Source organism: Emydura macquarii, unplaced genomic scaffold, assembly GCF_026122565.2.
Source record: "Emydura macquarii macquarii isolate MOO-44397 ecotype Brisbane River unplaced genomic scaffold, CSIRO-AGI_Emac_v2 contig_1043, whole genome shotgun sequence".
NCBI lineage: Eukaryota > Metazoa > Chordata > Testudines > Chelidae > Emydura > Emydura macquarii.
Window position 1 is genome coordinate 18,748,961 of NW_027131180.1, and position 24,190 is coordinate 18,773,150.

Here is a 24,190-nt window from a genome sequence, read left to right on the forward strand (position 1 = left end):
GGAGAGGAAATGCAATTCATGTGTAACTCCCTCCCACATGGAAAGAGTGCGAACAGCCTAAGAGCCCTAATAGAAACGAAAAAACCCTATATCTAAGACACCCTGGCTGAGCGAGGCTATAGGAAGGAGGAAGACCGTGGGAGCCACTGAACATCCAAGTTGGGGCAATCAGCTCAGATGAGTAAAGGGAGTAACAGTTATGAGGAGGATGTAAATCTATAAAGATCTGTTTGGTTTGGCTCTTGGTTACCTGCATGACTGGCTCTCCTCCTAAATGCCTTCCTAAATGTCTCAGCAGATAAAGTCTCCTGGAATGTTGTTTCCATTGGTCCTTAGGGATCCTTAGGGTTCTTAGGGACCGATGGAAACAACAGAATAAGGTCCTCAACTTTGGAACTTGCTTCCTGCATTGATCTGATAGAGGCTGAGTTTGTTGACTACTAAAGCATGGTGCAGGGCCCACCTGCATTCTCAGTGTCTGACTGTTAGGAATGACATACATAACGTATGGTTAAGTTAAATATGGCAGGGATTTAGATACTTTTTTATGCACACTTAGTTAAGGTATTGTATGATTGTAATTGGTGTCCGTGTGCCTAAGGATGCTCTTGAGAGCATCTTTTTGCAACTTTAAGAGGTGGGGCTTGGACATGAGGCCAAATTCTGTGCTGACTGACATGTCATGCATCGCCATTGACATCAGCTGGGTTGCAAGGGTGTAAGGTGGTGCAGAGTTTGACTCCTGGAATCTGGATCAGAAGTGGAAAGGAGGAGGAAGATATGTGTTACTGATTTGGACATCCCATTCTGAAAAGGAGTCTGTGTCAGAGGACATGGGTAAAATACAATGATGAAAACAGCTGAAGATATGTGTACTGCAAGGTCATTTGCCACTGCTACTCTACCTAAAACCCAGGAAGCACAATATTAATTGGTTTCAGACAGTGCCACTTTACCTAACTCCTAACAGGTGCCATGCGGTAAAATACCAGAGATAGCCCTCAGTCTGGAAGGGATTTTTTACACTGATTCAGCAAATGCCTGCCAAACCTTTCCCACCTTTTGCCCCATAAGCAGCATTGGAGAGAAAGGCAAAGTAAATAATGTTGTAATATATAATGCAGTCTTATAGCTCAGTCATTAACCTCCCTTGTGATAAAAGAACATGACAGCTATAGCTAAGAAGATACCAAAAACCATAGCCATGAATATTCATTTGAATATGTAAACAAATTAGCTTCAGCTATGTTCCCTTCCCTTCTGAGTTCATTTTCCACACATAACAAGGTTACTTGCAGGACTGCTTCCAGAAACAGTAAATGTTAAGTGTGCATTGGAAAATATTAGTGGGAAGTGAATTTTGAGTTCCTAAACACAAATATTTGCACTGGAATGTACCCCCTTAATGCCTGCAGGCCCCAGCCAGGGATTCTGGTGCCATTGCACTCTGCATTGTACATAAGTGAAGGCAAACATGATTGATTAGTCTTCAGAACACAGCGATTCTGTAGTTGTCTCTGGTTCTCAAGCTCCCAACGTTGTGCAAGGTCTCCCTAAGTCCTTGTCTGGGCAAAGCTGTTACAGAATGGACTGCTGATTATAATGCACTATGTCCCACCCATAAGAATAGATGGTTGGAGAGTTACGATGGATATCTCCGTCCCCATTAATGATTCACACAATGATGAGAAGCATAGCATGGTGGCCGCTTCTCATGTTTATAAATATGGCATACAAGTATCCATATTTCAGTGAGTTCAGATTGTGTTATTTCAGATGTGAAAAAAGAAATTTAGATAGAGGCTGAAACAGAAGTGAAAGAATGCAAAATAACCCACAGCTTGAGTTCATTAAGCAAAATTTCTGTTGTGGACATGGCATATCGTAGCCCTTGGGGAGTATGAAATCCAGACTATAGTTCCACTAGCATCTCTATGGATACTCTGAACCATAGACCATACATCAAATGAGCAAGTACTTGAGAAAAGAACAGAAATGGAAAAGAAGAATGGCATTTGTTCAATGATCTAGCCCCACAGGATGGCTCTACTATATTATGTCAAAGGAGTTCATGCAAAAAACTGTCCTATTTTTCTCTTGATTCAGTAGCCCCAGAAAACTATCACAATCATCACATGAAAATACATACAATTTGTAATTGTATTATTCAAAATGTTTGATGGTGGAGTTGACATATGGAGAAAGTAATTTACAACCACACAGAAATAATAGTTATGTACCTTATGTGCTTTCAGACGATAAGTAGAGGCTCTATTAATAGCAAAAAAGGATGTTTCCAAATTTGAAGACAGAGCCCACTGGTTCTGATGCTATTATTCCCCTGCAGAATGTGCTAGGTTGTAAAGAGCAGTTTGTATGGTGGCAGCTTGTAAATGATGTAAGAAAAATGTAGGATAATGTGAAATAAGGTGAGTGGTGACAAGTGATGAGCTATGGAAAAACTCTTTGTGACATCAAAAGAATAGGAAGCTTCCATGCTGATGACACTCATTAAAAATATAATGTGTCAATTACATTTGTGACTGAACTCCTTGGGTGAGAATTGTATGTCTCCTGCTCTGTGGTTTTACTCACATTCAAACATATATTTCATGTTATGGCAGTCTCGGATGACAACCCAGAACATGTTGTTCAATTTAAGAACACTTTCAGCTGCTGATTTGACAAAACACAAAGAAGGTACCAATGTGAGATTTTTAAAGATAGCTACAGCACTCGACCCAAGGTTTAAGAATCTGGAGTGCCTTCCAAAATTTGAGAGGGATGAGGTGTAGAACATGGTGTCAGAAGTCTTAAAAGAGCAATACTCTATAGTAGAAACTACAGAACCCAACCCACCGAAAAAGAAAATCATCTTTCTGTTGGTGGCATCTGACTCAGATGATGAAAATGAATATGTGTCAGTTTGCACTGCTTTGGATCACTATCAAGCAGAACCTGTCATCAGTATGGAAGCACGTCCTCTGGAATGGTGGTCGAAGCACGAAGGGCATACAAATATTTAGCTCATCTAGCATGTAAATCCCTTGCAACACAAGCTACAACAGAGCCATGGAAACACCTGTTCTCACTTTCTGGTGACATTGTAAACAAGAAGCAGGCAGCATTATCTCCTGTAAATGTAAACAAACTTGTTTGTCTTAGTGATTGGCTGAACAAGAAGTAGGACTGAGTGAACTTGTAGCTCTAAAGTTTTACATTGTTTTATTTTTGAGTGCAGTTATTTCTTTTACTTAATTCTACATTTATAAGGTCAACTTTCATGATAAAGAGATTGCACTACAGTATTTTTATGATGTGAATTGAAATACTATTTCTTTTGTTTCTTTTTACAGTGCAAATATTTGTAATAAAAAAAATAGAAAGTGAGTACTGTACACTTTATATTGCATAGTAATTTAAATCAATATTTTTGAAAATATAGAAAACATTCAAAAATATTTAAATAAATGGTATTCTATTATTACTTAGCAGTGCGATTAATCACAATTAATTTTTTTAATCGCTTGACAGCCCTACTTTTTTGGTCACTATTTTCCACTAGAATAGAAGGGACAGTTAAAAACATACTAGGCCAGATTCACGGAAGATGGTAAATTAAGTGTAAATTACACCTCCCTGCACTAGATTGGCTCCATGGACCCAGGTGAGAGTCATACTATTAGAGGGCAAGTGGTGGTAGCACCGCTGTCTTCCACCATGGGGGAGCGCCTTTAAGTTATGGTAGGGGTGCCGTAACAGCTCTGCTAGTAGAGACTGCTGAAGGGATATTATGAATCAGTAAATCCCCTGCCAACTCTGGCAATTGTCCCTTCTTAGCCAGTGCCTCCCACAGTCTGGGCTGTGTCTGGCCCTTAGTACATCTTCCGGTCGAGGTTGGAAGTTCAGGCTGCTTTGAACCTTTCTACTGCCAGGGCTCTATGCATGAGTTTGCAACAATTGAAGATGGAATAAACCAAAGCTTAATCTGTCTGAAGCCTCAGAGAGCAGTGCCACAGTCCAGTTAAACATTGCTTTCTTGGTGGTGTCATCAGTTTAGCATCTCTTGTTTTCCCTCTTTCTACAGGCAGACTGGAGACCTTGTTCAAACAGTGGCAGCTGAGTTCACAGGTAGCTGTCTTTAAAATAATGTGCTGATGTAAGTCCGGCAATGAAGACAGTTACAAATTTAGGGCAACAATTTCAAACATAAATGAATACATTTTAGATCCTTAAACTCATATTTGGCCTGGTTTGCAGAGATGTTGAGCACGCCCCATCTCCCTCTGAAGTCTATGGGAGATGCATCTGCTTTCAGTGCCTGTGCAAACAAGACCATTTTTATTTAGGGGCCTAAATAGGGTTTAAAAGTCTAGCTTTAGGCACCTATATTTGAAACGATTAATGATAAAATATCAGTAAAACAGCGATTGATTTTCTTCCACTTCTCTGTGTGAGTAGCACAAGCAATCTGATCTCCTAGGAACATTAATTTCTTGTGCCATTTTCCTAATAATAATTTTACTCTTTCCCACTCTTGGATAACAAGTGACATACTGTAGCCTCTTACCAGCAATACTGTAAATATTGGCCAAGAATTGACCTTGTCTGGAGACCACCGAAGTCAATGTGAATTTTTCCATGAGTTTTGGATCAGGCCATAAATTTCAGTCTTCACTTGACTTGGTCATAGAGTCCATAGCCATGCACTGTAGAAGGCCATAGCTGCTTAAAATTGTCAGGAGAGATAAATGTCCTGAAGAGCCCGATTCTGCTGCCACCGAGGTTAATGTGACTTTTGCCATTGGCTTCAATGAGAGTAAGATTGAGCTCCAGCTGGGTGGTGGTATTATTATTTAATATTTATATTATAGTAGGATTCAGAGGCCCCAAAGAGGATCAGGGTTCCATTGTGTTAACTGCTGTACAAACACAATAGGAAGATGTGGTGTTGTGTGTTACACAGAGAATTGCCATCTTGAACTGTTCTGGAGAGAAATCCTGTCCTGTGTTGCACAGGTAGCCTGGGAGAAGAGGCTGTAGGGAGCCTTTTTCTCCACACTCTACCAAATGGACCCACAGAGCACATGATGGGGTACTAGCGAGAGCAGCAGAAGGGGAGTGCACCATGATCCTATAGGGATCTAGTCAGGTCCCCAACTTGTTAGAAATATGCTTTGTACATATTGTCCCTATACTATGAACCATTCTATTCTGCACTGGCAAAATATTTCTTGGAAGAAGTGGCCAGTCAGCACTGCTCCACTCCATCTGCTGTTGTTCTTCTTCAAGAACCAACAAGCAACAGGGCCACCACAAAGCAGTTCCAGTTCAGTGAATTTGGGGCTATGAGTATATTGCTCAAATGATAAAGGAATCTTCCACTGGGAGATTGGAACATGAGAAGTCACAACTGTGGAAGTCAAAGCTAGATGTTGCTAATGAAATAGGCTTGCCATCTAGTGCAGATCAACATACTATCATGAGTATTTACCAAGATGACCACTACTATAGAAGGAGTCTTCAACACATATTTATTTTCATTGTATGGGTTGTGCTGAGAGCAATGCCATACATGTCTTCTAGCAGAGAGAGAGATTATAATGGTTCTTATGGTTGCTGGAGAGTTTTGCACAGTTTCCGTTCGTTGAAAAAATGAGCTCCCTGTGATTGAACACAGAGGCAAGGTCTGTTGTTCCTGTGCTGGAATGATGTGTTGTATGAGTGTTATACAGCAAAATGAGGTTAATAGGACTGCAATTGTCCCAATCGTTTTTGCTTATAAATGGTTGGTAGTAAGGGATGCACAAGCTTTCAGTGAGAGATCAGAGGGGCCTGAAATACATCCAGAATTAGTGTTGTATTTGGTCCAGTAAAGAAGGAGATAGACAGACAGAGGAAGCTAATAGAAACACAGATGTCTGTTGTGGTGGTAGTTTTCTGTCTGCAAAACTGAAAACAAAAGGAACATGAGGCTTCATACAGGGGAGGGGAATATGCTCAAACATTTAAAGGAACAGGACATCACATTTAGTACCTGTGGATCCAATAAAAATACTTCAAAGGAAATAAAACTTGCATAGAACTCAGACAAGGTGCTTGCTAATCAAATAAATTAACCTTCAAAAAGAGCAGCTGGAACCCAACTAAATCTTGTCCCATCACCCTGCCACTGCAATCAGTGTGTACAGTATGAAGAAAATAAAAGGAAAACAGAGCAAAGAAATGGGCTTACTTGTCCCATGAAATGCCCTTTCTTTACTGGAAACTTGATGGGGTGTGAAGGGATTAATCTGGGCCTCAGATGTCAATTATGTTACCTGGAGGTAGAGCCAGGCTTAACTGAACATGAAGTCAATCAAGGCACAAATGGGTTGGTTAGTATAAAGCCAGGAAGTTGAGAGCAGAAAAGGGCTGCAGGGAGGGAGTCTGGAGTCACTCTCTAGGAACAGTGAGGTGGTGAGGAACCCAGGGGGAAGAATAAGCTCTGGGATCCTACCCCTGAAAGAAGGGTCGACCCAGAGAAGTTAAGTGGAAGAAGCCCCAGGGAAACAGCAGCAAGGAGTGGGATTGTGCAGATCTTGGTTGCCAGTTATAGAGTTCCTGGGCTGGAATTCAGTGTAGAGGGAGGTCCCAGGTTCCCCTACCAGCCATAGGCAAAGTGGCACAGGATCTGGAGTTGGAACAGAAGACTGCCTGAGACAGCTTATGGATAGCTTGTCTGATGGTATCTTTGTTACCCTAGAAGTGTGGGGGGCACTATATAGTGACCTGGCCAGAGGGCCAACTAACAATGGGAGAGCACCCCACGTTATGGAGACAGAAAAGGTTCACAGTGTGAGTAACCAACAGAATGGGATGTCAGATGGGGCTTGAGCTAATTCCCAGACCTAGCCACAAGGAGGCACCCCTGTTTCACATAAACCTTGCTAAGCATTCCAGGGGGGTAGCCGTGTTAGTCTGTATACAGCAAACACAATGAGAGTTGCTAAGCATATGACATATCAGCAAATGAAATAGCAATATCATGAATACAGTTGTACACTTCTGCTATGGGCCCAAAATTCATTTCCACAAACGTTGCATGAACAAAACTTCATCCATACCAGTGTCTGCAAACAGGGATCTGAATATGATGAATCAAAATTCCACTTCTAATTCATCAGAAGGCTTGAAAATAATTATTTCTACAGTTCATACAGTGCCAGTCTCCAGTAGCTCTTCCTGGTCCTCTTAACAGTTAGATCATTTGCTGATGGAGGAAGAAGGGCAATGACTAGTTTTTAAATGCCATTATTTGAGTTGTTTTCCTAGTACGACTCCTCAGCTGCACAGCCTTCACTAAAGAGAAGGGTTTTCTTCTTTTAAAATGGAAAGTATTATCTTGACATTGGAGAGAGCATCAGCAGAGATAATGGGTGGTAGCAGCAGCAATGGAAACATGCTTAGGATGTTGACATTTTCCAGACAAAATATGTTAACAAGATGTATAGGGTATGTAGGTATGTATACAATATACACACAACTTCCAAAGGAATCATTCACATTTGCTTAACTAACTAGGAGTACCTACAGTACACAGTTTATAGTGCAAGATCTAAAGTTGTGGGTCCAACTTTCCTTTTCGCATATTTGCTGCCTCATTGTTTAAAATTGAATTCCAAATGGGTGATCAGATGCTTCCTGACCTTCATGCAAGTGTATGGGGTTGGGAGGGCACAAAGGGCCTTCATTCATTTCCCTAGGAGCTCCTGCACTTTGTTTTATAGATATACCATTCTTTGTTATCATTACAATACACTAAAAATGAAACTGACACTCAATTTGCTTATATTGTACATAATATATAGTCAACACAACACATAAAAACGTCTCGTTTAACTAGAGATCCTATTTACTTTGGAACAAACCCTGCAGTCCTTACTCAAACAATATTCCTATTGAGATCAAGGGACATCAGGATCTGACTCTCTGAGTCTGTATTACCTCAGGCAATCAGACAAGTTTATTCATGATGAAGCTCAAGGAAAATGACCTGAGTTCACAGTGTGCTGAAATAGTAAAAAAAAAGACCTCTCCATCAACCTTACCAATGACTAAAATATTTTCTCTGACTTCATTTTCATTAACTTGAGGACATGAATGACTTTGCTGTGTGTATAAACTTGTGCAATGAAATAAAATCTGTACCTAATGAATCAAGCTGTTCAAAATAACCCTAGCAAAATATGTATTTCTCTTTCTTTAATTTTTGTTAACTGCATAATTTTAGTGTGTTGATATTATTTCACTATAACATTATATAAACAGCACTGATGGGAAAGTCATCTATCCTTAATAGGAAAGTAAAACAGAAATAACATCTCAGGATGAGTTAATCTCAAGAGATACAGATGTTCACTTCGGAATAACAAAATAACAGGCATAATCAAACCTTATCTGAACAATCCAAATCTCTCAACTCTGAAAAAATGGGCTTGAAATCTTGTGAGAACAGGCTTGTTCATGCCTTTTTTCAATTCTTCCTGCCTTCAGTTAGTCCACAAATTGGGTGAGGTAACATCTTTTATTGGACCAACTTCTGTTGGTGAAAGAGACAAGCTTTTGAGCTTACACAATGCTGCAAAACCAATTTCTCTTTTCATTAGACTTGGGCAAAGAATTTGAAATGGACAATATATTTGGTAAATTTAGTCCTTTTCCTGTTCACGAATTGTCCACAAGCTGAGAGTGCCCCCATTCCTCAGCTGGGTTAAAGCAAGGCGTGCTTAAAAATTCTTCTTCAAAAGTGTTTATCGATGGAAAATTTGACCAGCCTAGCTGGTTATTTTATGGATTTGCCAATTGCCAGAAAAATAATTTAATCTGCTGGAGTTTTTAAGGGTCTCAATATTTGCATTATTATCACAATGCACTGGGGTATCTAATCTTAAAAGTTTCTGTGTCCAGCTAAAGATGCTGCAATGTTTCCCACTTTCACTGTTTAAGTAAGAAAATGATGTTGTCAGTGTTTTCTATATGTGTTATTTCTCTAGATATCATAAGTGGCTGTTGAAGGTGAGGCTGATGCAGAGTTGCCTTGTGGTTGGGGTTATGATGGGCTTGCCTTGTTGAGGGCAGGGATGTATGCTGGCTTTTTGGCATTTCAAATGTGGCAACCCTAACAAGGGGATACAGACTTTTGAAATCCCTGAGACAACAGTGCTTAAGGACCATGGAGACCACAAAGAGAGTTAAGGACCTGATGTGAAAACACTGGGTTTTTGTTTATTGGACTCTGTTAGCCTGGAAGAGGTGGGACTATAAATGATTTGTCTGGAGGACCGAGTCACAAAAAGAAGCAGATCGCCACAAGGCTGGACTGGTTGTTGTCATGGAGTGACAGATGAAGAGAGCCAGCTATGCCACACCCTACCACAAGGGGGCACACCAGCAGTGTACAGTAGCAGTCAAGTGGCACAAACCTATCCCTTCCTGCCTCCTTTTCAGGGTCCAGCATCCCAGAGGGGAGTGAGAACCAGCAGTTACATGCTCCCCAAAATAAAGACGCACAGAGATTGTAGTTGGTGTGAGCAGCCCTGGCACAACTGGCTTTTTTGCCAATCCTGCTTGGTCGTAGAACAGACTCTCACGATCCAGTCCATAATATAGAACCACCTCTAATCTCCTTTTCCATGATGCCAAATATTTTGATATCTGATTCTGTTTTCACTTGTACCAGTTAATATCTATGTAGCCCACTGACTTCAGTAGTTACTCCTATTTGACACTACTGTAAGTTCAAAATCAGGGCTCTGCTGTTCACACTGAAATGCTAAAAACAGAAATATGAAGAAAGCAATCACAAGTTTTCAAACTGAGGCAAAGGGTAAGGCTGAGGTATGTCAATATTGCAAAAAAAAAAAGTTGATTTAAGAAAACAACTTGACTTGATATTCTCCAAATTGAAATAAAATCTAGTCTTACCATTCTCACCAGCTGTCTTGTCTTTTCCATTTGTTGCTCCAGTTCCTTGTCTCTGAGAGAGAAATAAAATGGTGGTTATTCTATTAATTCCCTGGGTTCCATTTAAATTGCTAACTATTAGAGCCTGATTCGCTTCACTGCCTTACATTTGTGAAGTCATTCACCCCAGTGCAAAGTGGGTTTGAATTGTGACAAAATCAGCATGGATGTGTTTTACACCAACAGAGGCAAACCACCACACAGACACCAAGGGAGTGGAGAATTAAGGCATATAATTGAAGGGAAGACTCCCCTGTCCCTCCTGGTTCAGCCCCCGATGGAGAGGGAACATTCCTTCTCTGGTTTAAATTCAGTCAAAAATAGCAAAGACTATCAGACAATAGTCCAGTGACCATGTGTGAAAGTCACTTAAAATGCATTTGATAGCCTTTCATTCCATACCATATGCATACTTTGATTTGAAAGAAGTATATGGCCGTCCAGTTAATGGCAGTGGATTCAGGAGGGTGGGGGGGGAATCAATCTTACCTTAACAAGGCATAGAAACTCTTGTTTACAAGCAGTATGCAGTGCTATCAACCCCCCTGCAAAGTATTCAGCCTTAATTTAGTTCACTCAATAGTCCTATTATCTAAAAAATTATGCACCATGCTGGCATTATTAACTCTTGGACTCTTTGTGTTCTTCCACACCCTTTAATGATGCCATCATGGCGTGCCACACAAGGGATAGCTTTTTAATAACATGATCAAAGTATGGAAGAACACACAGTTGGAAGTAGTTATTGTCATTAATGTCGCAAATTAATAGAACATAGCCCTGGGAGAGTAACAGCATAAATTCTCCCTGTACACAGCAGAAATCAATAAAATCAACAAAATAAAAGAATCACAAATTTATGTTGGAGATCACAACACTGTCTTTTCAGATCTAGACAAGCCCTGAACTACAGACCATATTTTAAGAGAGAAAAATAAAGTATTCTAATCAACATGTCACTTTAGCCAGTTTCACTACTTATGCCTTCTGGAATTTCTCCAGGATTTTCTAAGGCAAATACCAGTTATCATCAGAGGATAGAGGCATTACATAAAATATTCAAGCTAAAATGAACATAGTGCAAAAAACATAATGATTATACAGTAAAACAGGATAAACAGTTTTGTTGCTAGCATGCGTAGGAGGAAACAGTTTATGAATGCTTGGGGCCATATTAATTTTTAACTCAGTGGTTCCGCGGAATATCAAAGGCACATCATTCAATGTGTCTCCAAAATCAGTCACTCCTCATTTGTATGAAGAGGAGGGAAAAGGGATACAGAACATGCCCAATATTATAAGAAAGGAACATATTTACTTTTCTAACACTGATATTTTTCTGCAGAATTCTCAGTGCAATACACAAAATATCTAGTTCATCTGGCATTTAAAACAATGCTAATTTAATCCCCTACATGTAGAAACTAGAGTCAGAAGTGAATTTTCAGGCAGGAGTGGGTTTTTTGAACCTTAAAAAAATTAAAATTACACCATGAACTTTTCCACTTATTCTTCAGCCCAAAAAGATTCAAGGCTTAAAATTTGCCTCTGATCTTAAATTCTTTTCCTATCTTGTATTTTACTGACCTTTGCTATTATACTGTACCGCCAGCATTGCTATCATTAAGGATTGTGGTCAGATGTTAAATGCTTGGGAAAAAAAGCTTTTTTATTACAGAGTCAGAGAAATTTTCTTTGAGCTAAAATTTGGCTGATGGAAGTCTCAACCTGAGCATCACTTTTTAAAATTTTTTAATATAGTTTGTAAAATCATTTCCTCTTATTTGTGTTGAACATATTTAACAAATTAAATGTATTAGTTTCTGATCCCTTCTGTGTTTATAAAAGTGAAGAAATGAGGGGGAAATACATTTACTGGTCTAAAAAAATATGAATGAAGCAGTTAATATAATATACTGATTTTAGTATGGTTTTGACACAGTCCCACATCGCCGTCTCATAGGCAAACTAGGGAAATGTGGTCTAGAGGAAGTTACTGTAAAACAGCTGCACAACTGGTTGAAAGGCCATATTCAAAGAGTAGTTATCAATGGTTCACTGTCAAACTGGGCAGATGTATCTAGTGGGGACCCAGAAGGGTCTCTCTTGGGTCCCATACTACTCAATATTTTCACTAATAGCTTGGGTAATAGAGTGGGAAGTATGCTTATAAAAATGTGCTGATGACACCAAGCTGGGAGGGGTTGAAAGCACTTTGGAGGACAGGATTAGAATTCAAAACAACTTTGACAAACTGGAAAATTAGTCTGAAATCAACAAGATGAAATTAAATAATGACAAGTGCAAAGTACTCTACTTAGGAAGGAAAAATCAAATGTACAAAAACAAAATCCGGAATAACTGACTAGGCAGTAGTGCTGCTGAAAAGGATCTGGGGGTTATAGTGGATTACAAATTAATGAGAGTCAACAATGTGATGCAGTTTCAAAAAAGGCTAATATCATTCTGGGGTGTATTAATAGGAATATCATATGTAAGACACAGTAGGTAACTGTCCTGCGTATTCTGCACTGGTGAAACCTCAGGCTGGAATATAATGTCCAGTTTGGGGTGTCACATTTTAAGAAATATCTGAACATATTGGAGAGAGTCCAGAGGAAATCAACAAAAAATTATAATAGGTTTAGAAAAAACCTCATCTATGAAGAAAGGTAAAAAAAACTGACTATGTTTAATCTTGAGGAAAAAGATTGAGGGGGACCTGATAATTTCAAATATATCAAGGGCTGTGATAAAGAAGACTGGGATCAATTGTTCTGCAAGTCCACTGAATGTAGGACCAAGAAGTAATGGGCTTAGTCTGAAGCAAGGGAGATTTAGGTTAGATTTTAGGGAAAGCTTTCTAACTACAAGGGTAGTTAAACGGTGAGGAAAGCTTCCAAGGGAGATTGTGGAATCCCCCACTATCGGAGATTTTTCATAACAGGTTGGACAAAAACATGTCAGGAATAATGTAGGTTTACTGGTTGTGCATCAGACCAGCTGAGGACTGGGCTTGATGACCTCTTGAGGTTCCTATCCACCCTACATTTCTATGATTTTACAGTGTGTTACAAGAGAAGTAGAGTTTTCAATCCTCGCCTCCAGAATCTCCATTTGGGTGCTCAAACTGGTACCTAGGCACCTAAAATATGTATTTGGGTGCTTAACTACAGAACTGCACTAGCTTAGGCATACAGCTTTGAAAATGGGGCCCCATATGTGTACTTGTTGAGTTTTTTGGTTTGTTTAGTCGATTATTGGATTTTTAGGTGGTTATAATATTATGCAATTAGTCAAATAAAGAAGGCATGCAGCTTCAAAGAAAGAGTTGCTAGTAGAAAAAGAAGGGAAGGGAAGGGAAGGGAAGAAAGGCAGAAGTGAAGGACTGGAGAGGTATTCCAGGAGGTGTTCAGCGGATGAAAAACAGGTCAAGGAGAAGTGTGCTACAGGGATTTATAGTGTATACCTGGCCACTCATTGATCATCCATGTCAGCATCTTCCAAATTTTGAGCTTTTGGTGATTTTTTTTGGTCCAAAATTCTATTTTTGATGGGAAACCCTGCCAAAAAAATTTTTTTTGGTTGAAAATGCTCATATTTTTTGACCAACTATAGAACTGGTCAAAATTTGTTGACGTTAAAACTAAAATTGTTGACATTTCTCCATTTTTTTAACAAATAACATTTTTTGTATGTGTGAACTGCTGTGATTTAAAAAAAACACACGCAGTTCAAAATCCACATGTGATGGGGTATACACATCCTGCTCTGGATTTCAAGGGGTTAAGGGCATGCTCTGGGCTCAGGCAGCTTGGCCCCCACTATACCTGCAAGGCTAGCACAGTCTGGAGGAGGAGATTGAAAGGGGAGCAGAGCAGCTCACTTGTTGTCAGACCAGGGAAGAGAACAGACCATCAGCCCCCCAGCTCCTGAAGAAAGAGCTGACTGAAGGCAGGAGCTTCCCAGACAACTGCTGCCTGAAGGACCATCCCTAAGGGAAGTGAAAGCCAGATTCTGAACCATCCAGAGAGGGAGTCATTCCCCTGTCTCTCTTATTAATTCAATTTATTTGCATTAGTTTCCTTTGCTTGTTTATTCATGTACTACCCCAGAAGGGGAGAGCCTTTGAAGTGACTTGGCCCTCACAGGAAGAGGCAATCCACCATATATGTGGAGCAGCCTTCGGCAGGAGATGACTAGTGGGAAAGGAGCTGCTGCACCACACCGGGCCCCAAGGCGGCACCAGCAGTGAGTCAACCATTTCACACCATGTCATGAAATATAGACAATGGCCCTGAGCCAGTTACAAATAAGTGGTTGTGCCTCCCACAGCGTAGCCTGAGACGTGACAAGAGACTATACAGATGAACGAACATGCATTGCTGACAATAGTACACCCAGAGGATGTGGAGGGGTAGCTGCATAGAGAGAGGAGAAGCTGAGACAAGAGAAATCCAATAGATGAGTCAAGTTCGTCTGTTATTGGTAAAGCATAAACCAGGGTCTATGTTCATGAAGTGAGGCTGCCTCAGAGCACTCAGACCAGTGTGTCCCTACTAACATAGAGCTAGCTCTCTGTCTCTACATTTGATTTGAGACTGCAGGGGTGACATGGTGCATCAGAGCATACATCAAGAATGCATAATTGCAATAGAACTATCCTGCATCAAAGAACTGGGACATTAGAGAAGGGAAGGAAGAGGAAATAAACTGTTGTTGTTTTCAAAATTTAAAATCAGAAGCAATGGGAGTAGATTTGATTGCACTGAGGACAAAAAAAGATCATATTTCATTGGCATATAGTAAAGAGGATATATGTTATTCAAATATTATAAGTATTTGGAGTGAAATTTGTCCTTGGGCACAAGGGCAGAACAAAGTCTGTGCACCATTTAAGTCTCACCTAAGCCCTATTTCTCTACTAGATTACAAGCATCATTAAGAGCAAAGAAGTTATACATGTATAATGTAGGAAATGTCTTCACTGAAAAAAAAAAGTATTCTTAACTCATGTTAGCTAACCCTCATTAGCTAACTTAAGTTCAAATATTAGTGAAAACGAAGTAACTCAGCTCTTAACTGCTCAGGTTAGCAGATATAGGAGCCTATGGTTCAAACTGAGCTGCAAACCCATTTAAAAGCTCAGTTGTTATGTCTTCATTGCTATCTTAACCCAAGTGAGTTGAATTGAGAGCGAATGCATGCTGATGTGATGTGGCATAAAGGCAATAGCCTCATGAGTTTGGAGGGTCATTACTCAAAGGGGTGAAATCCACGAGAGAGTTGCATAGATCATCCCAAAACACCAATAAAACCTTTATATCACACCATTACATATTCTGTAAAAACCTCATATTTTACCAGAAAAAACCTGTCTTGTCCATTTATTATTTTTCATCTCTCTGCTTGTAATGTCAGTTGCCTTAGTTACCAAGAGTCCAACTGCACAGACCTCAGAGGAAGAGACAATATATAACTATCACATTTTTAAACTTCTAAATATTGTATAAACTAGCTTTTCCATACATACAAATATTACTCCTTTAATGTCTAATATTTGTGGATCTTCCATGGCTTCCAAGCAAGGAAAGCTTGGATTTTCCCATTTTAACTCCTGAACGGTCATGAGCTACCAGACTTTAAACTTGCCCCTTTTCTGTCCAGGACTAAGTATTTCTTGTCCAGCACTTCAGAAAAGTGTAATTTTGGAGAAAATTTTTTCCATTTGAGTGATCATTGAAATATTTCTCTTGCAAGCTGATTTTTAAATATTGGTGACTTTTTGAAGCTGCTCTGAAACATGGAATGTTAGAATAAGCCCTGGTGAAGGTAGATTAGTAGGAAATGGGCAGCTGAGCTCCATATACATGATAAATGCAACTTAGCACATGACTATTGCTACCATATGCCATAGTATAAATTTAATGTTGTGCTTAATGTGTGTAATCAAAATGCCCTGTATTCTATCACATTGTTTTTAATTTGTACAAAGTATTTATGGTAAAGTATACGAGAGAAATCTGAAACAAAAACCCATATCTGACCACTCTAGTCACTCTGGAATGCTCAAAATCAGGATACAGTTCTTCAGGATGGCCTCCTTCTCTGTGGTATAAGTAATCCATATACATACATACTACACACTCCTGCGCTCCCTGACTCTTGAGTAGTTTTCAAATTCTCTAAATTTTTCTGAAACCAGGTGAAAGTTTCCTGTTGGATAAAGATAGAAAAACAAGGTATTGCATTTAAAAATAGGCAGCTGACACTAGGGGAAATTTTGCATATTATTGGTAGATCATTATCCTTTCAAGTGCCATTTTAAAATGACTCTATTGAAACAAAATTCCCATTAATTTTAGTGGGTAAGGTCTATAAGTCCAGAGAACACAAATATCTTGTTGGAATAGTAGCCATGTACTCAAACAGAGAGCAGACAGGAAAAACAGAAAGACCTAATATACAACTAAGAAGGGGGAGATCCAAGCAATGACGAGCTGGAGCAGGCTGACACAGCCTGCAGAATTCAGGGTGTCAAGTCCATTTGTGTATGAAAGTTGGAAAATTAAGTTTTTCCTTCATGAAGGAACCCTAACCTACGTTCTGAAGTTGACCTGTATTTGTAGCAGTCAGTACTTCCCTATGTAGCTAGAATGTTTGTTGTTTTTTGTCATCTACTTACCAGATCTCGGTCCTCTCCAAGAATTACTAGATCATAATGATGTCCATTATTTTCCCGAAAAAAGCTTTTAAGAAGGGGAACACTGATGCTGGTGCCATAGCTACAGACAGAAGGACCTTCTGCTTAATGAAACTAGTAGGAAATACCTGTCTTTTAAAAGATAAAGCTGCTTCTTGACTATGTCTTAGAGAGGATAAAGCAGAACTGGGTGACAGAGAGGAAATACTAACTGGTAGCTGATGACAGCGCACATGTGCGCTTTCTCCTCTGCAAACTCCTTGTTTTAAAAAGTGAGTGATCCTCCCCAAAATCTGGCTGTCACATGGCCAGCTGGCAAATACAAAATCAAATACCTCCATGACAAATCAGCTCATCTGTATGCATAGCATTGCTCATCCATCTGTAGACATGCATTGTGTTACTATTTTAGGATTAGCTGGAGGTGGGGTATCCTTTAGAGAATCTCTAACATAGTTACAAAACCTTTCTTCTTCTCACTGCTCTACTTTTACCTCCTCTTCATGTTTCTCTGCTTGTTTCCATGCTAGGGAAGTGGTGCTGAATGATAATGAGACAAAAGTGTCATTCCCCATCAGTCCTGTGGGGGTAATTTCATCAAATGCAGAACACCCAGCCAACACTGGATATAAATACAAGGTGATTCAACTATCCAATTATTTATGTCTTACATATGGATGGAAAAAAGACAAAGGCATGCTGCTTGAACACCTTACAGTAACTGTAAGCTACAGTAAACAAATACTTGAATATACAGTTACTCACTTGGGTAGACAGATATGTCTGAGCCGTGTTCTTCACAACTCAGGGGTAGGGGGCATATGTCACTGTATACTACCTTTGTAGGTCCTGGATTCTGGGATTGACCAGAAATGACTCCAGTCTCTGATATAAACTGGAGAGGCTCAAAGGCTGCTCTGACTTACACCTGTCTGATCACTGTTCCAAGAGCCCCTTTTTCCTGGCTATGGCCCTTATGTCGGCTATGTTATGCCAGCTTTTCACTACCCAAAGATTCCCCTTACGCATTGGGAATTCACAAGTAGCCAGTGGAGCCAATTTTCTGGTTGTCTGTGCTATTGGATCAGTGTAAAGTAGTACCCCAGAATCTGGCCTTCAGTAACATCATCTATCTTTCAAAATAAAAACTCTCTTTCGGCATTTTGTCAGTTCCTCTAAGTATTTACATGGGTCATGGAGTATGCTATTTAACCATCTCTTGACTGTACTTATTTTTGCTGGGACAGTCTTTTTGACTGGGAGTCTCCTTTAGCTTTATGAGTGAAAGTACTGCAGGTGGGCTATATGAACTGACCTGACCCAAACTGCATTGTCAGGAAAATAGTGTTGCCAGTGGTATTGATTTTTAGTCACTTCTATAACCACCAACCATATAAGTACATGATGAGATTCCAATGACTGATGTAACATTTTTCAATAACCAGCAGAACTTAAGGGAATAGATAGAGCAGACCTGCCTTCTAGATACCGTTGACCTGATTCTTCTCAGCCTTGTACCTTATGCACTCACTCACACCTGTGTAAAATCCGTCCCAAGTATGTCGAAGGCCTGGTCTACACTTAACGCAAAATTCGGTGGCAATCAATGGCAGAAGTATGTATCTATGTAGCTTGTGCATATCCCATCAACTTCCTAAATTCTGATGAGCACAGTAGCCCCACTATGCTGCGCCAATGGGAAATGACCTCCGGTCGATGCAGCATTACTCTTTTTCCAGGGGTGGATTTATTAAGTCGATTTCTAGATCGATTGAGCGGGTCTCCTTTTCCGCTCAATCGATCCCAAAGAATCAACCTGATGGTGGCAAATTTGCCACCATCAGTGAAAACATACCCTAAAACACTGCCAAACCAGAGGGTAGCTTCTTACACCCTTTTGCACTAGTGTACATGTCTATACAAGGTGCATGGGCGTAGGGAATCAGGCCACTTAAGCCTCATTGGAAAAATAGCCCACCCACCATCCATAGACTGAATATTTTAGTCTACAAACAAGCAAAACTCCTATGAAGTCAATGTGGACCCAATATTTAATTATTGTTCCTGATTAACTAGCAAAGATAGCTTTTTAAAATGACCAGTTTAGGTTATATTGCCACTGAAAATATGTCCTTGATTTAATTTTACAATGGTGTAATTAGAAATAACTATTTTTGAAAATCTCAGACGTGATGAGCAGTCTCTTAATAGTTCACAATTGCAATGTTTTGTGATAGAATTCCACAAATTGTATTATTTAAAGTATAGAACAGTTTTATTCAGGGTAAGGGAAATATAACAGTCATGTTTAAGTCTTGTAAAGGCACAGAGGGAAAAAGCTTTCATTCTCATCCTCTTTTACCATTGCAATTCTGGAATGTATAACCTGCACAGTGAGAAACCACTGATTTTATATTCAAATTCAGTGTAATGTTCTCAACAGAGAATATTTACACCACCAAATGTAATCAGCTTAATTAGCACAATCTGTAGCCTGTCTAATATTTGGTTTATAATCATATTTTGAATTAAAACATTATTAAGCAGATATTTCTCAAAAACATTGTAATCACGTATTTTTCTGAGGGGGCAGGAATCTTTGCAGTTAATTTTAAAAGCAGCTGCAAGAATGTGCTGTATTTCCCAAATCCTTTTAATTACTGTGCAGTCTTTAAGAAGATATCCTTCATTATTCTGGGGGAGGCTGTGGGTTTGATCCTGCCAGACTTATTTATGTGAGTAACCTTTACTCTGGCAAGCAGCTTTATTGACTTTAATTGGATTACTTGGAAGAGTAAGAGAAGTAAGACCAAGTCTTTGATGTGCTAATGTGAAATTCCTTTCAGCAGCCTGTTAGGCTTTGTTTAGTAAAGGACAAACATGGTACAGTTGGCCAAAGAACAATCCTCAACATGCTGCTTGCCAAAAAAAAAAATTACCTCCACTCCAGACTACAATAATACAGTCTGTACCTAACTAAATTTGAAAAAAAAAAGAGATGTCATGGTGGTCCAAGAGAAATGCTCTAAATTGTTTAAATTGATAAAGCTGGTTGACACAAATGAAAAATGGCAAGCCTCTTAAATCAAAGGGTCTCTTCCTCTTACTACTATTTCTTACCTTAGATTTAAGATCATCATTACATATCTCCTGACCAATCCTGCAAAATATATATAGATTGGGACAGTCCCTGAAGTCCTTATTCAGGAGCAGAACTTTCAGTCTTGCTTGGACAGAGGAAACTCCACCAGGAGTTTCCCCTAAACAATTCCATAAGAGGTCATGTTTGTGCACCCAAACCCAGGGACCTCTGGAGAAGAGGGATGACCTGGGACTGTATTAATTTTTCTAAATAATCTCCATGGAGTGGGCAAGGAGATTAGATGTCTTCCGAATTGTCACATCTGAACACATCTACACTCACTCTTCACCCTTTTCCTCCCATGAAAAGCCCTCTATAGGGTCCCAGGAAGCAGAGAAACTATGTCATATGAGCTGCTGAAAGCCCAACCAAACACAAAAAGGGATGACATCTGTCTGATGAGGGCCTTTCCATTGCTGGATCTCAGAAGCATAATCCAGTCCTCAGTTTCTATTCAGTCATCACTCAGGCATACACCCACTGACTTCAGTGAGAGTTTTCTTTGAGTGGGGACCATATAATTTGGCCCAAGTTGCTGAGGAAAAAGATGAGTACACTGCATCCCTCTACTTCTGACAGCCAAGAAATACCAATGTGTGATATGAAACCAACCAGCTTTTCTTCCTTGTTGTTGTTTTCTAAAGATCAAAACTCTGTACAACTCAGCAGGCACTACTAAATTCTCACCACTACCACTCCTCAGAGATTTTAATAAGGCAGTGTACCTTCTTCTAAATACAGGAAGCAGAGCTGAGGGGGAAATTGGAATTTCAGTCCCGTAAGAAATTCTGACATTTTTATATTTGTTTTTGTCCTCAAACAGGACAAAAAGTTGAAATATTGAAATTTTATGCAAGTGACAGGGTCAGAAATGTCAAAGTATTCCATTTTGGCACTTTTAATTGAAATTAAACATTGTGATACTCCTAAATCAAAATGTTTTGTTTTCTGTTTGTGGGATTGAACCAAAACATTTCATTTTGAGTCAGTTCAAGACGTAATTGCATTTCCCTATGGTGCTTCATTGACTCAAGGCATTGTCGTTTGAGTGTCTGGTGCCCCCATTCTTCCCTACAGGCTGGACTCCCTGGCCAGACTACATGAAACAAACAACCAAAAATTCAACACGAACTCTTGGGCTATGTACACACTGACAACGGCAAATTCGCCACCGTCAGATCGATTTTTCCAGATCAATTGAGCGGCAGTGAAGACCCGCTCAATCGATCTGAAGTTGATCTACTAAAACCACCTCCAAAAAAAGCGTAGCGCTGCGTCGATGGGAATACATTTCCCATCAGCACAGCACAGTGGAGATGGCACGCTAAAGGGAAGTAACGAAGTTGATGGGAGTTACGCAAGCTACTCTGCGTAGCTTGCGTAACTCCCATCGACTGCCGCAGGATTTTGCCGGCAGTGTAGACCGGCCCTCAGTGAAAGATGGAGTGCCTCACACAATCTTACGTAAGAGGATAATTCACATGGGCTTGGATATTAGTACTGTCACATGGATTGCAAAGATGATTGGATGAACTAAAGGAAGAATAGTAATAAACAGCCAAGTACTGATTTGGAGGGACATTGGCTAGCTCTAGACATTTGGCTGCCCTAGCTGAATTGCAGCATGTGTACTCCTGCGTATGTATTTCAAATTGTACTAGGTATCCAATGCATTTGCTCTTCCTTTTCTCTCCATTGACTATATATCTCAGTGTCTCATTCCTCCTTCTTCCCCTCAAGTCTGTTTATATCGTGTATAGCTTTTCAACTTTCCTTCTTTCTCCCTCCACCTCCCTCCTTCCTACTATGTCCTTTAAATCCAATAAGCCAGTCATGGCTTTTACATTTACTAAAGATTTTATTTGAATAAAAAACAATGAGAAAATAAAGTCACTCTCACACATGCACACATGAATGAAGTTAGTTTTGTGGGAGAATTTCAATCAGTAAGGCTCCTTTTTTTAAACTCTGCATCCAGAACATTCCAGCCCTTAAATGCAAAGAAGGATTTAGCCCTTGGGGGTCTAGAGGTCTATTAAATTGTAGAACAGTTTTTCCATGAAGTGTAGCAAAAGACCCATTATTTGAGACATTTAAAAGTAGACTGGAAAAAGCACTGGAACTAAACTGTAGGGAGCAATTCTGTACCAGCAGGGGTACAAACTAGCTGACTTGTTTTGTTTTTCTATCTCTAATTCCTGTGATTAACAGAATTAACTTTTATGAAAATATTAAAAGAACTAAATATTCCAGATCCTCAGCGGATGTAAATTGGCTGTGTCAAGTTACACCAGATGGGGAACTGGCCCATACATATAGCTTGCCCAAACCAGAACATGAGGAGATATGATAACATTTTCAAGTGTTATCTTTGAAGCATCCACATATCAAGTGCAGAGATGAGTTGTGATCCAAGATCCAGTCATTAGACAAAACATTTGCAATTGTAACTGTTCTGTGTCTGCATAGCTTTGAGCCTTTTCCATAGAGGCTGCCATCCATTTTCCTGCTTCCGCAGGGAGATGGCCTAAATGATCTAATAGGTCTCTATGATAAAGAGAAATCAGAACAAAAAGTCATTCTGCATTGGAAGTGATGGGAGGCAACACTGGATCTCAATTTTAAGTAAAGTTCAGCATCTATTTCAAGCAAATATATGGATACATGTTGTTTTAGTTTTAACTTAACTCACACGTTTTTTTTTATTTTATTGCCAGACAGTGTCAAGGGAAGTGGAGAGAAAGGTCAGTAGAATACTGTCAGATAAGGGGATGCAGGTTATCCATCTTCGCCAGAAAATCCTGGACATTGTAGCCAGTATAAAAAAATAAGGTTATGGGGCTCAGAATGATGTGTAGGGCTCTGTAGCAACAAAGATAGTACAAAGAAAAAAAACAGTCTCACACATACATACACAGCTGGAGAAGGAAAATGGTCCCTCTTCCTGTGTTATGGACCTAGGGCTATTCTCTACCTTTTGCCACCCACTGTGGTTCTAGTGGTGTTACAGGTTTTTCTTTAGAGCAGGGGTTCTCAATCTTTTTCTTTCTGAACCCCGCTCCCCAACGTGCGATAAAAGCTCCATGACCCACCTGTATCACAACAACTGTTTTTCAGCCTTGCTGTAGTGGGGCCCAGGCTTCAGCCCCACCACGGCTTGGGGCTCAGGCTTCAGTGGTGGGGCTCTGAAACCTGCTGGCAGACCCTACCAGTTGAGAACCGCTGCTTTAGAGCATGGTTACAGACAATAGGGAGAGTCCACTTAATCTTCTGAGGGAGACGGATATTTTCCTGGCCATCATAATAGCAGAACAAGAAAGACAGGCAAATGTTGGCCCAGAAACCAAATACATTTTATTCAAATCAGTAAGCAAATGACTGGTGACTTTTCCCTGTGATAAAAAGACAGTCTGTTCCCCTTGAAATCAGTAGGATTTTTGCCATGGATTTCAGTGGGAGCTGGATCAGGCCCAAGATTTAGAAACTGTTGGGAGAAAGAACTGCATATGTAGATAGACCTGGTCAGGAATTTTTTGACAAGATGTTTTTTCTGCCAGAAAACGCCAATTTGTCAAAACTGAAACTTTTTGCCAAAACATATCAGTTTCAACAAAATTGTCATCTAGAAGGTTTCTCTGATCCAGGATATAACTTCTGGTTTTGACAAGAAAATGAGAGACTCTAAGAGAGCAGAGGTCAGCAGACTCACTTTGGTGCTGGAGCCCCAGCTTAGAGCCCTAGCTATGCCTGATTCAAAGTAGGACTTGATCTTGGGTTTCCCTATGTCCTAGATGAAAGCCCTAATTACTAAGCTATTGTGTGCTTAGTTATGCACTGCAGTTTCCAAAGGTCTCCTTTTCACTCCAATGCAGAACAAAAACAAAATTTCAAAATCTCAAATTTCTTTTACTAAATGGAATTCTTTTTTCCCCAGAAACTTTACTACAAAATAGTGAATCTTCATGAGAATTAACCAGTTCCCTACATTATAATTTACTAACCCGCACTGGAAGGAATCTGGATTTTTTGTTTTCCTTTTAGAGTTGCACCAGCTGGTAGTTATTCTCTCACAAGCAAATAGAAAGATATGAAACCCGGCAATAAACCTCTAGTTAATGAAATGTAGTCAGTAATAATACATCTATAATGTGTTGAAATTTGCTGTAATTACACACCTGGCAGGAAAACTCATGCTTTTTAAAAAAAAAAAAAACCTAAAACATGGCCATCAGTCTCTCAAAATTTAAGCAGAACTTCACTTCCAACTTTTTAACTTTTAATTGATATTTTAAGAGATGCCTGATCACGTTCTGACGCCACGCTGAAGAAGAGAGTTGGCA

General features: G+C 39.7%; 1 protein-coding gene across 1 annotated transcript in view; it reads right to left on the reverse strand.

Annotated features, from left to right (window-relative positions):
- PCP4 (Purkinje cell protein 4) overlaps positions 1-24,190 on the reverse strand; it is a 62,723-nt gene that overhangs the window by 33,217 nt on the left and 5,316 nt on the right. Inside the window, exon 2 of the mRNA XM_067545336.1 lies at positions 9,967-10,018. Within this exon, the coding sequence (XP_067401437.1) occupies positions 9,967-10,018 (52 nt within the window). The remainder of the gene's footprint in view (positions 1-9,966; positions 10,019-24,190) is intronic.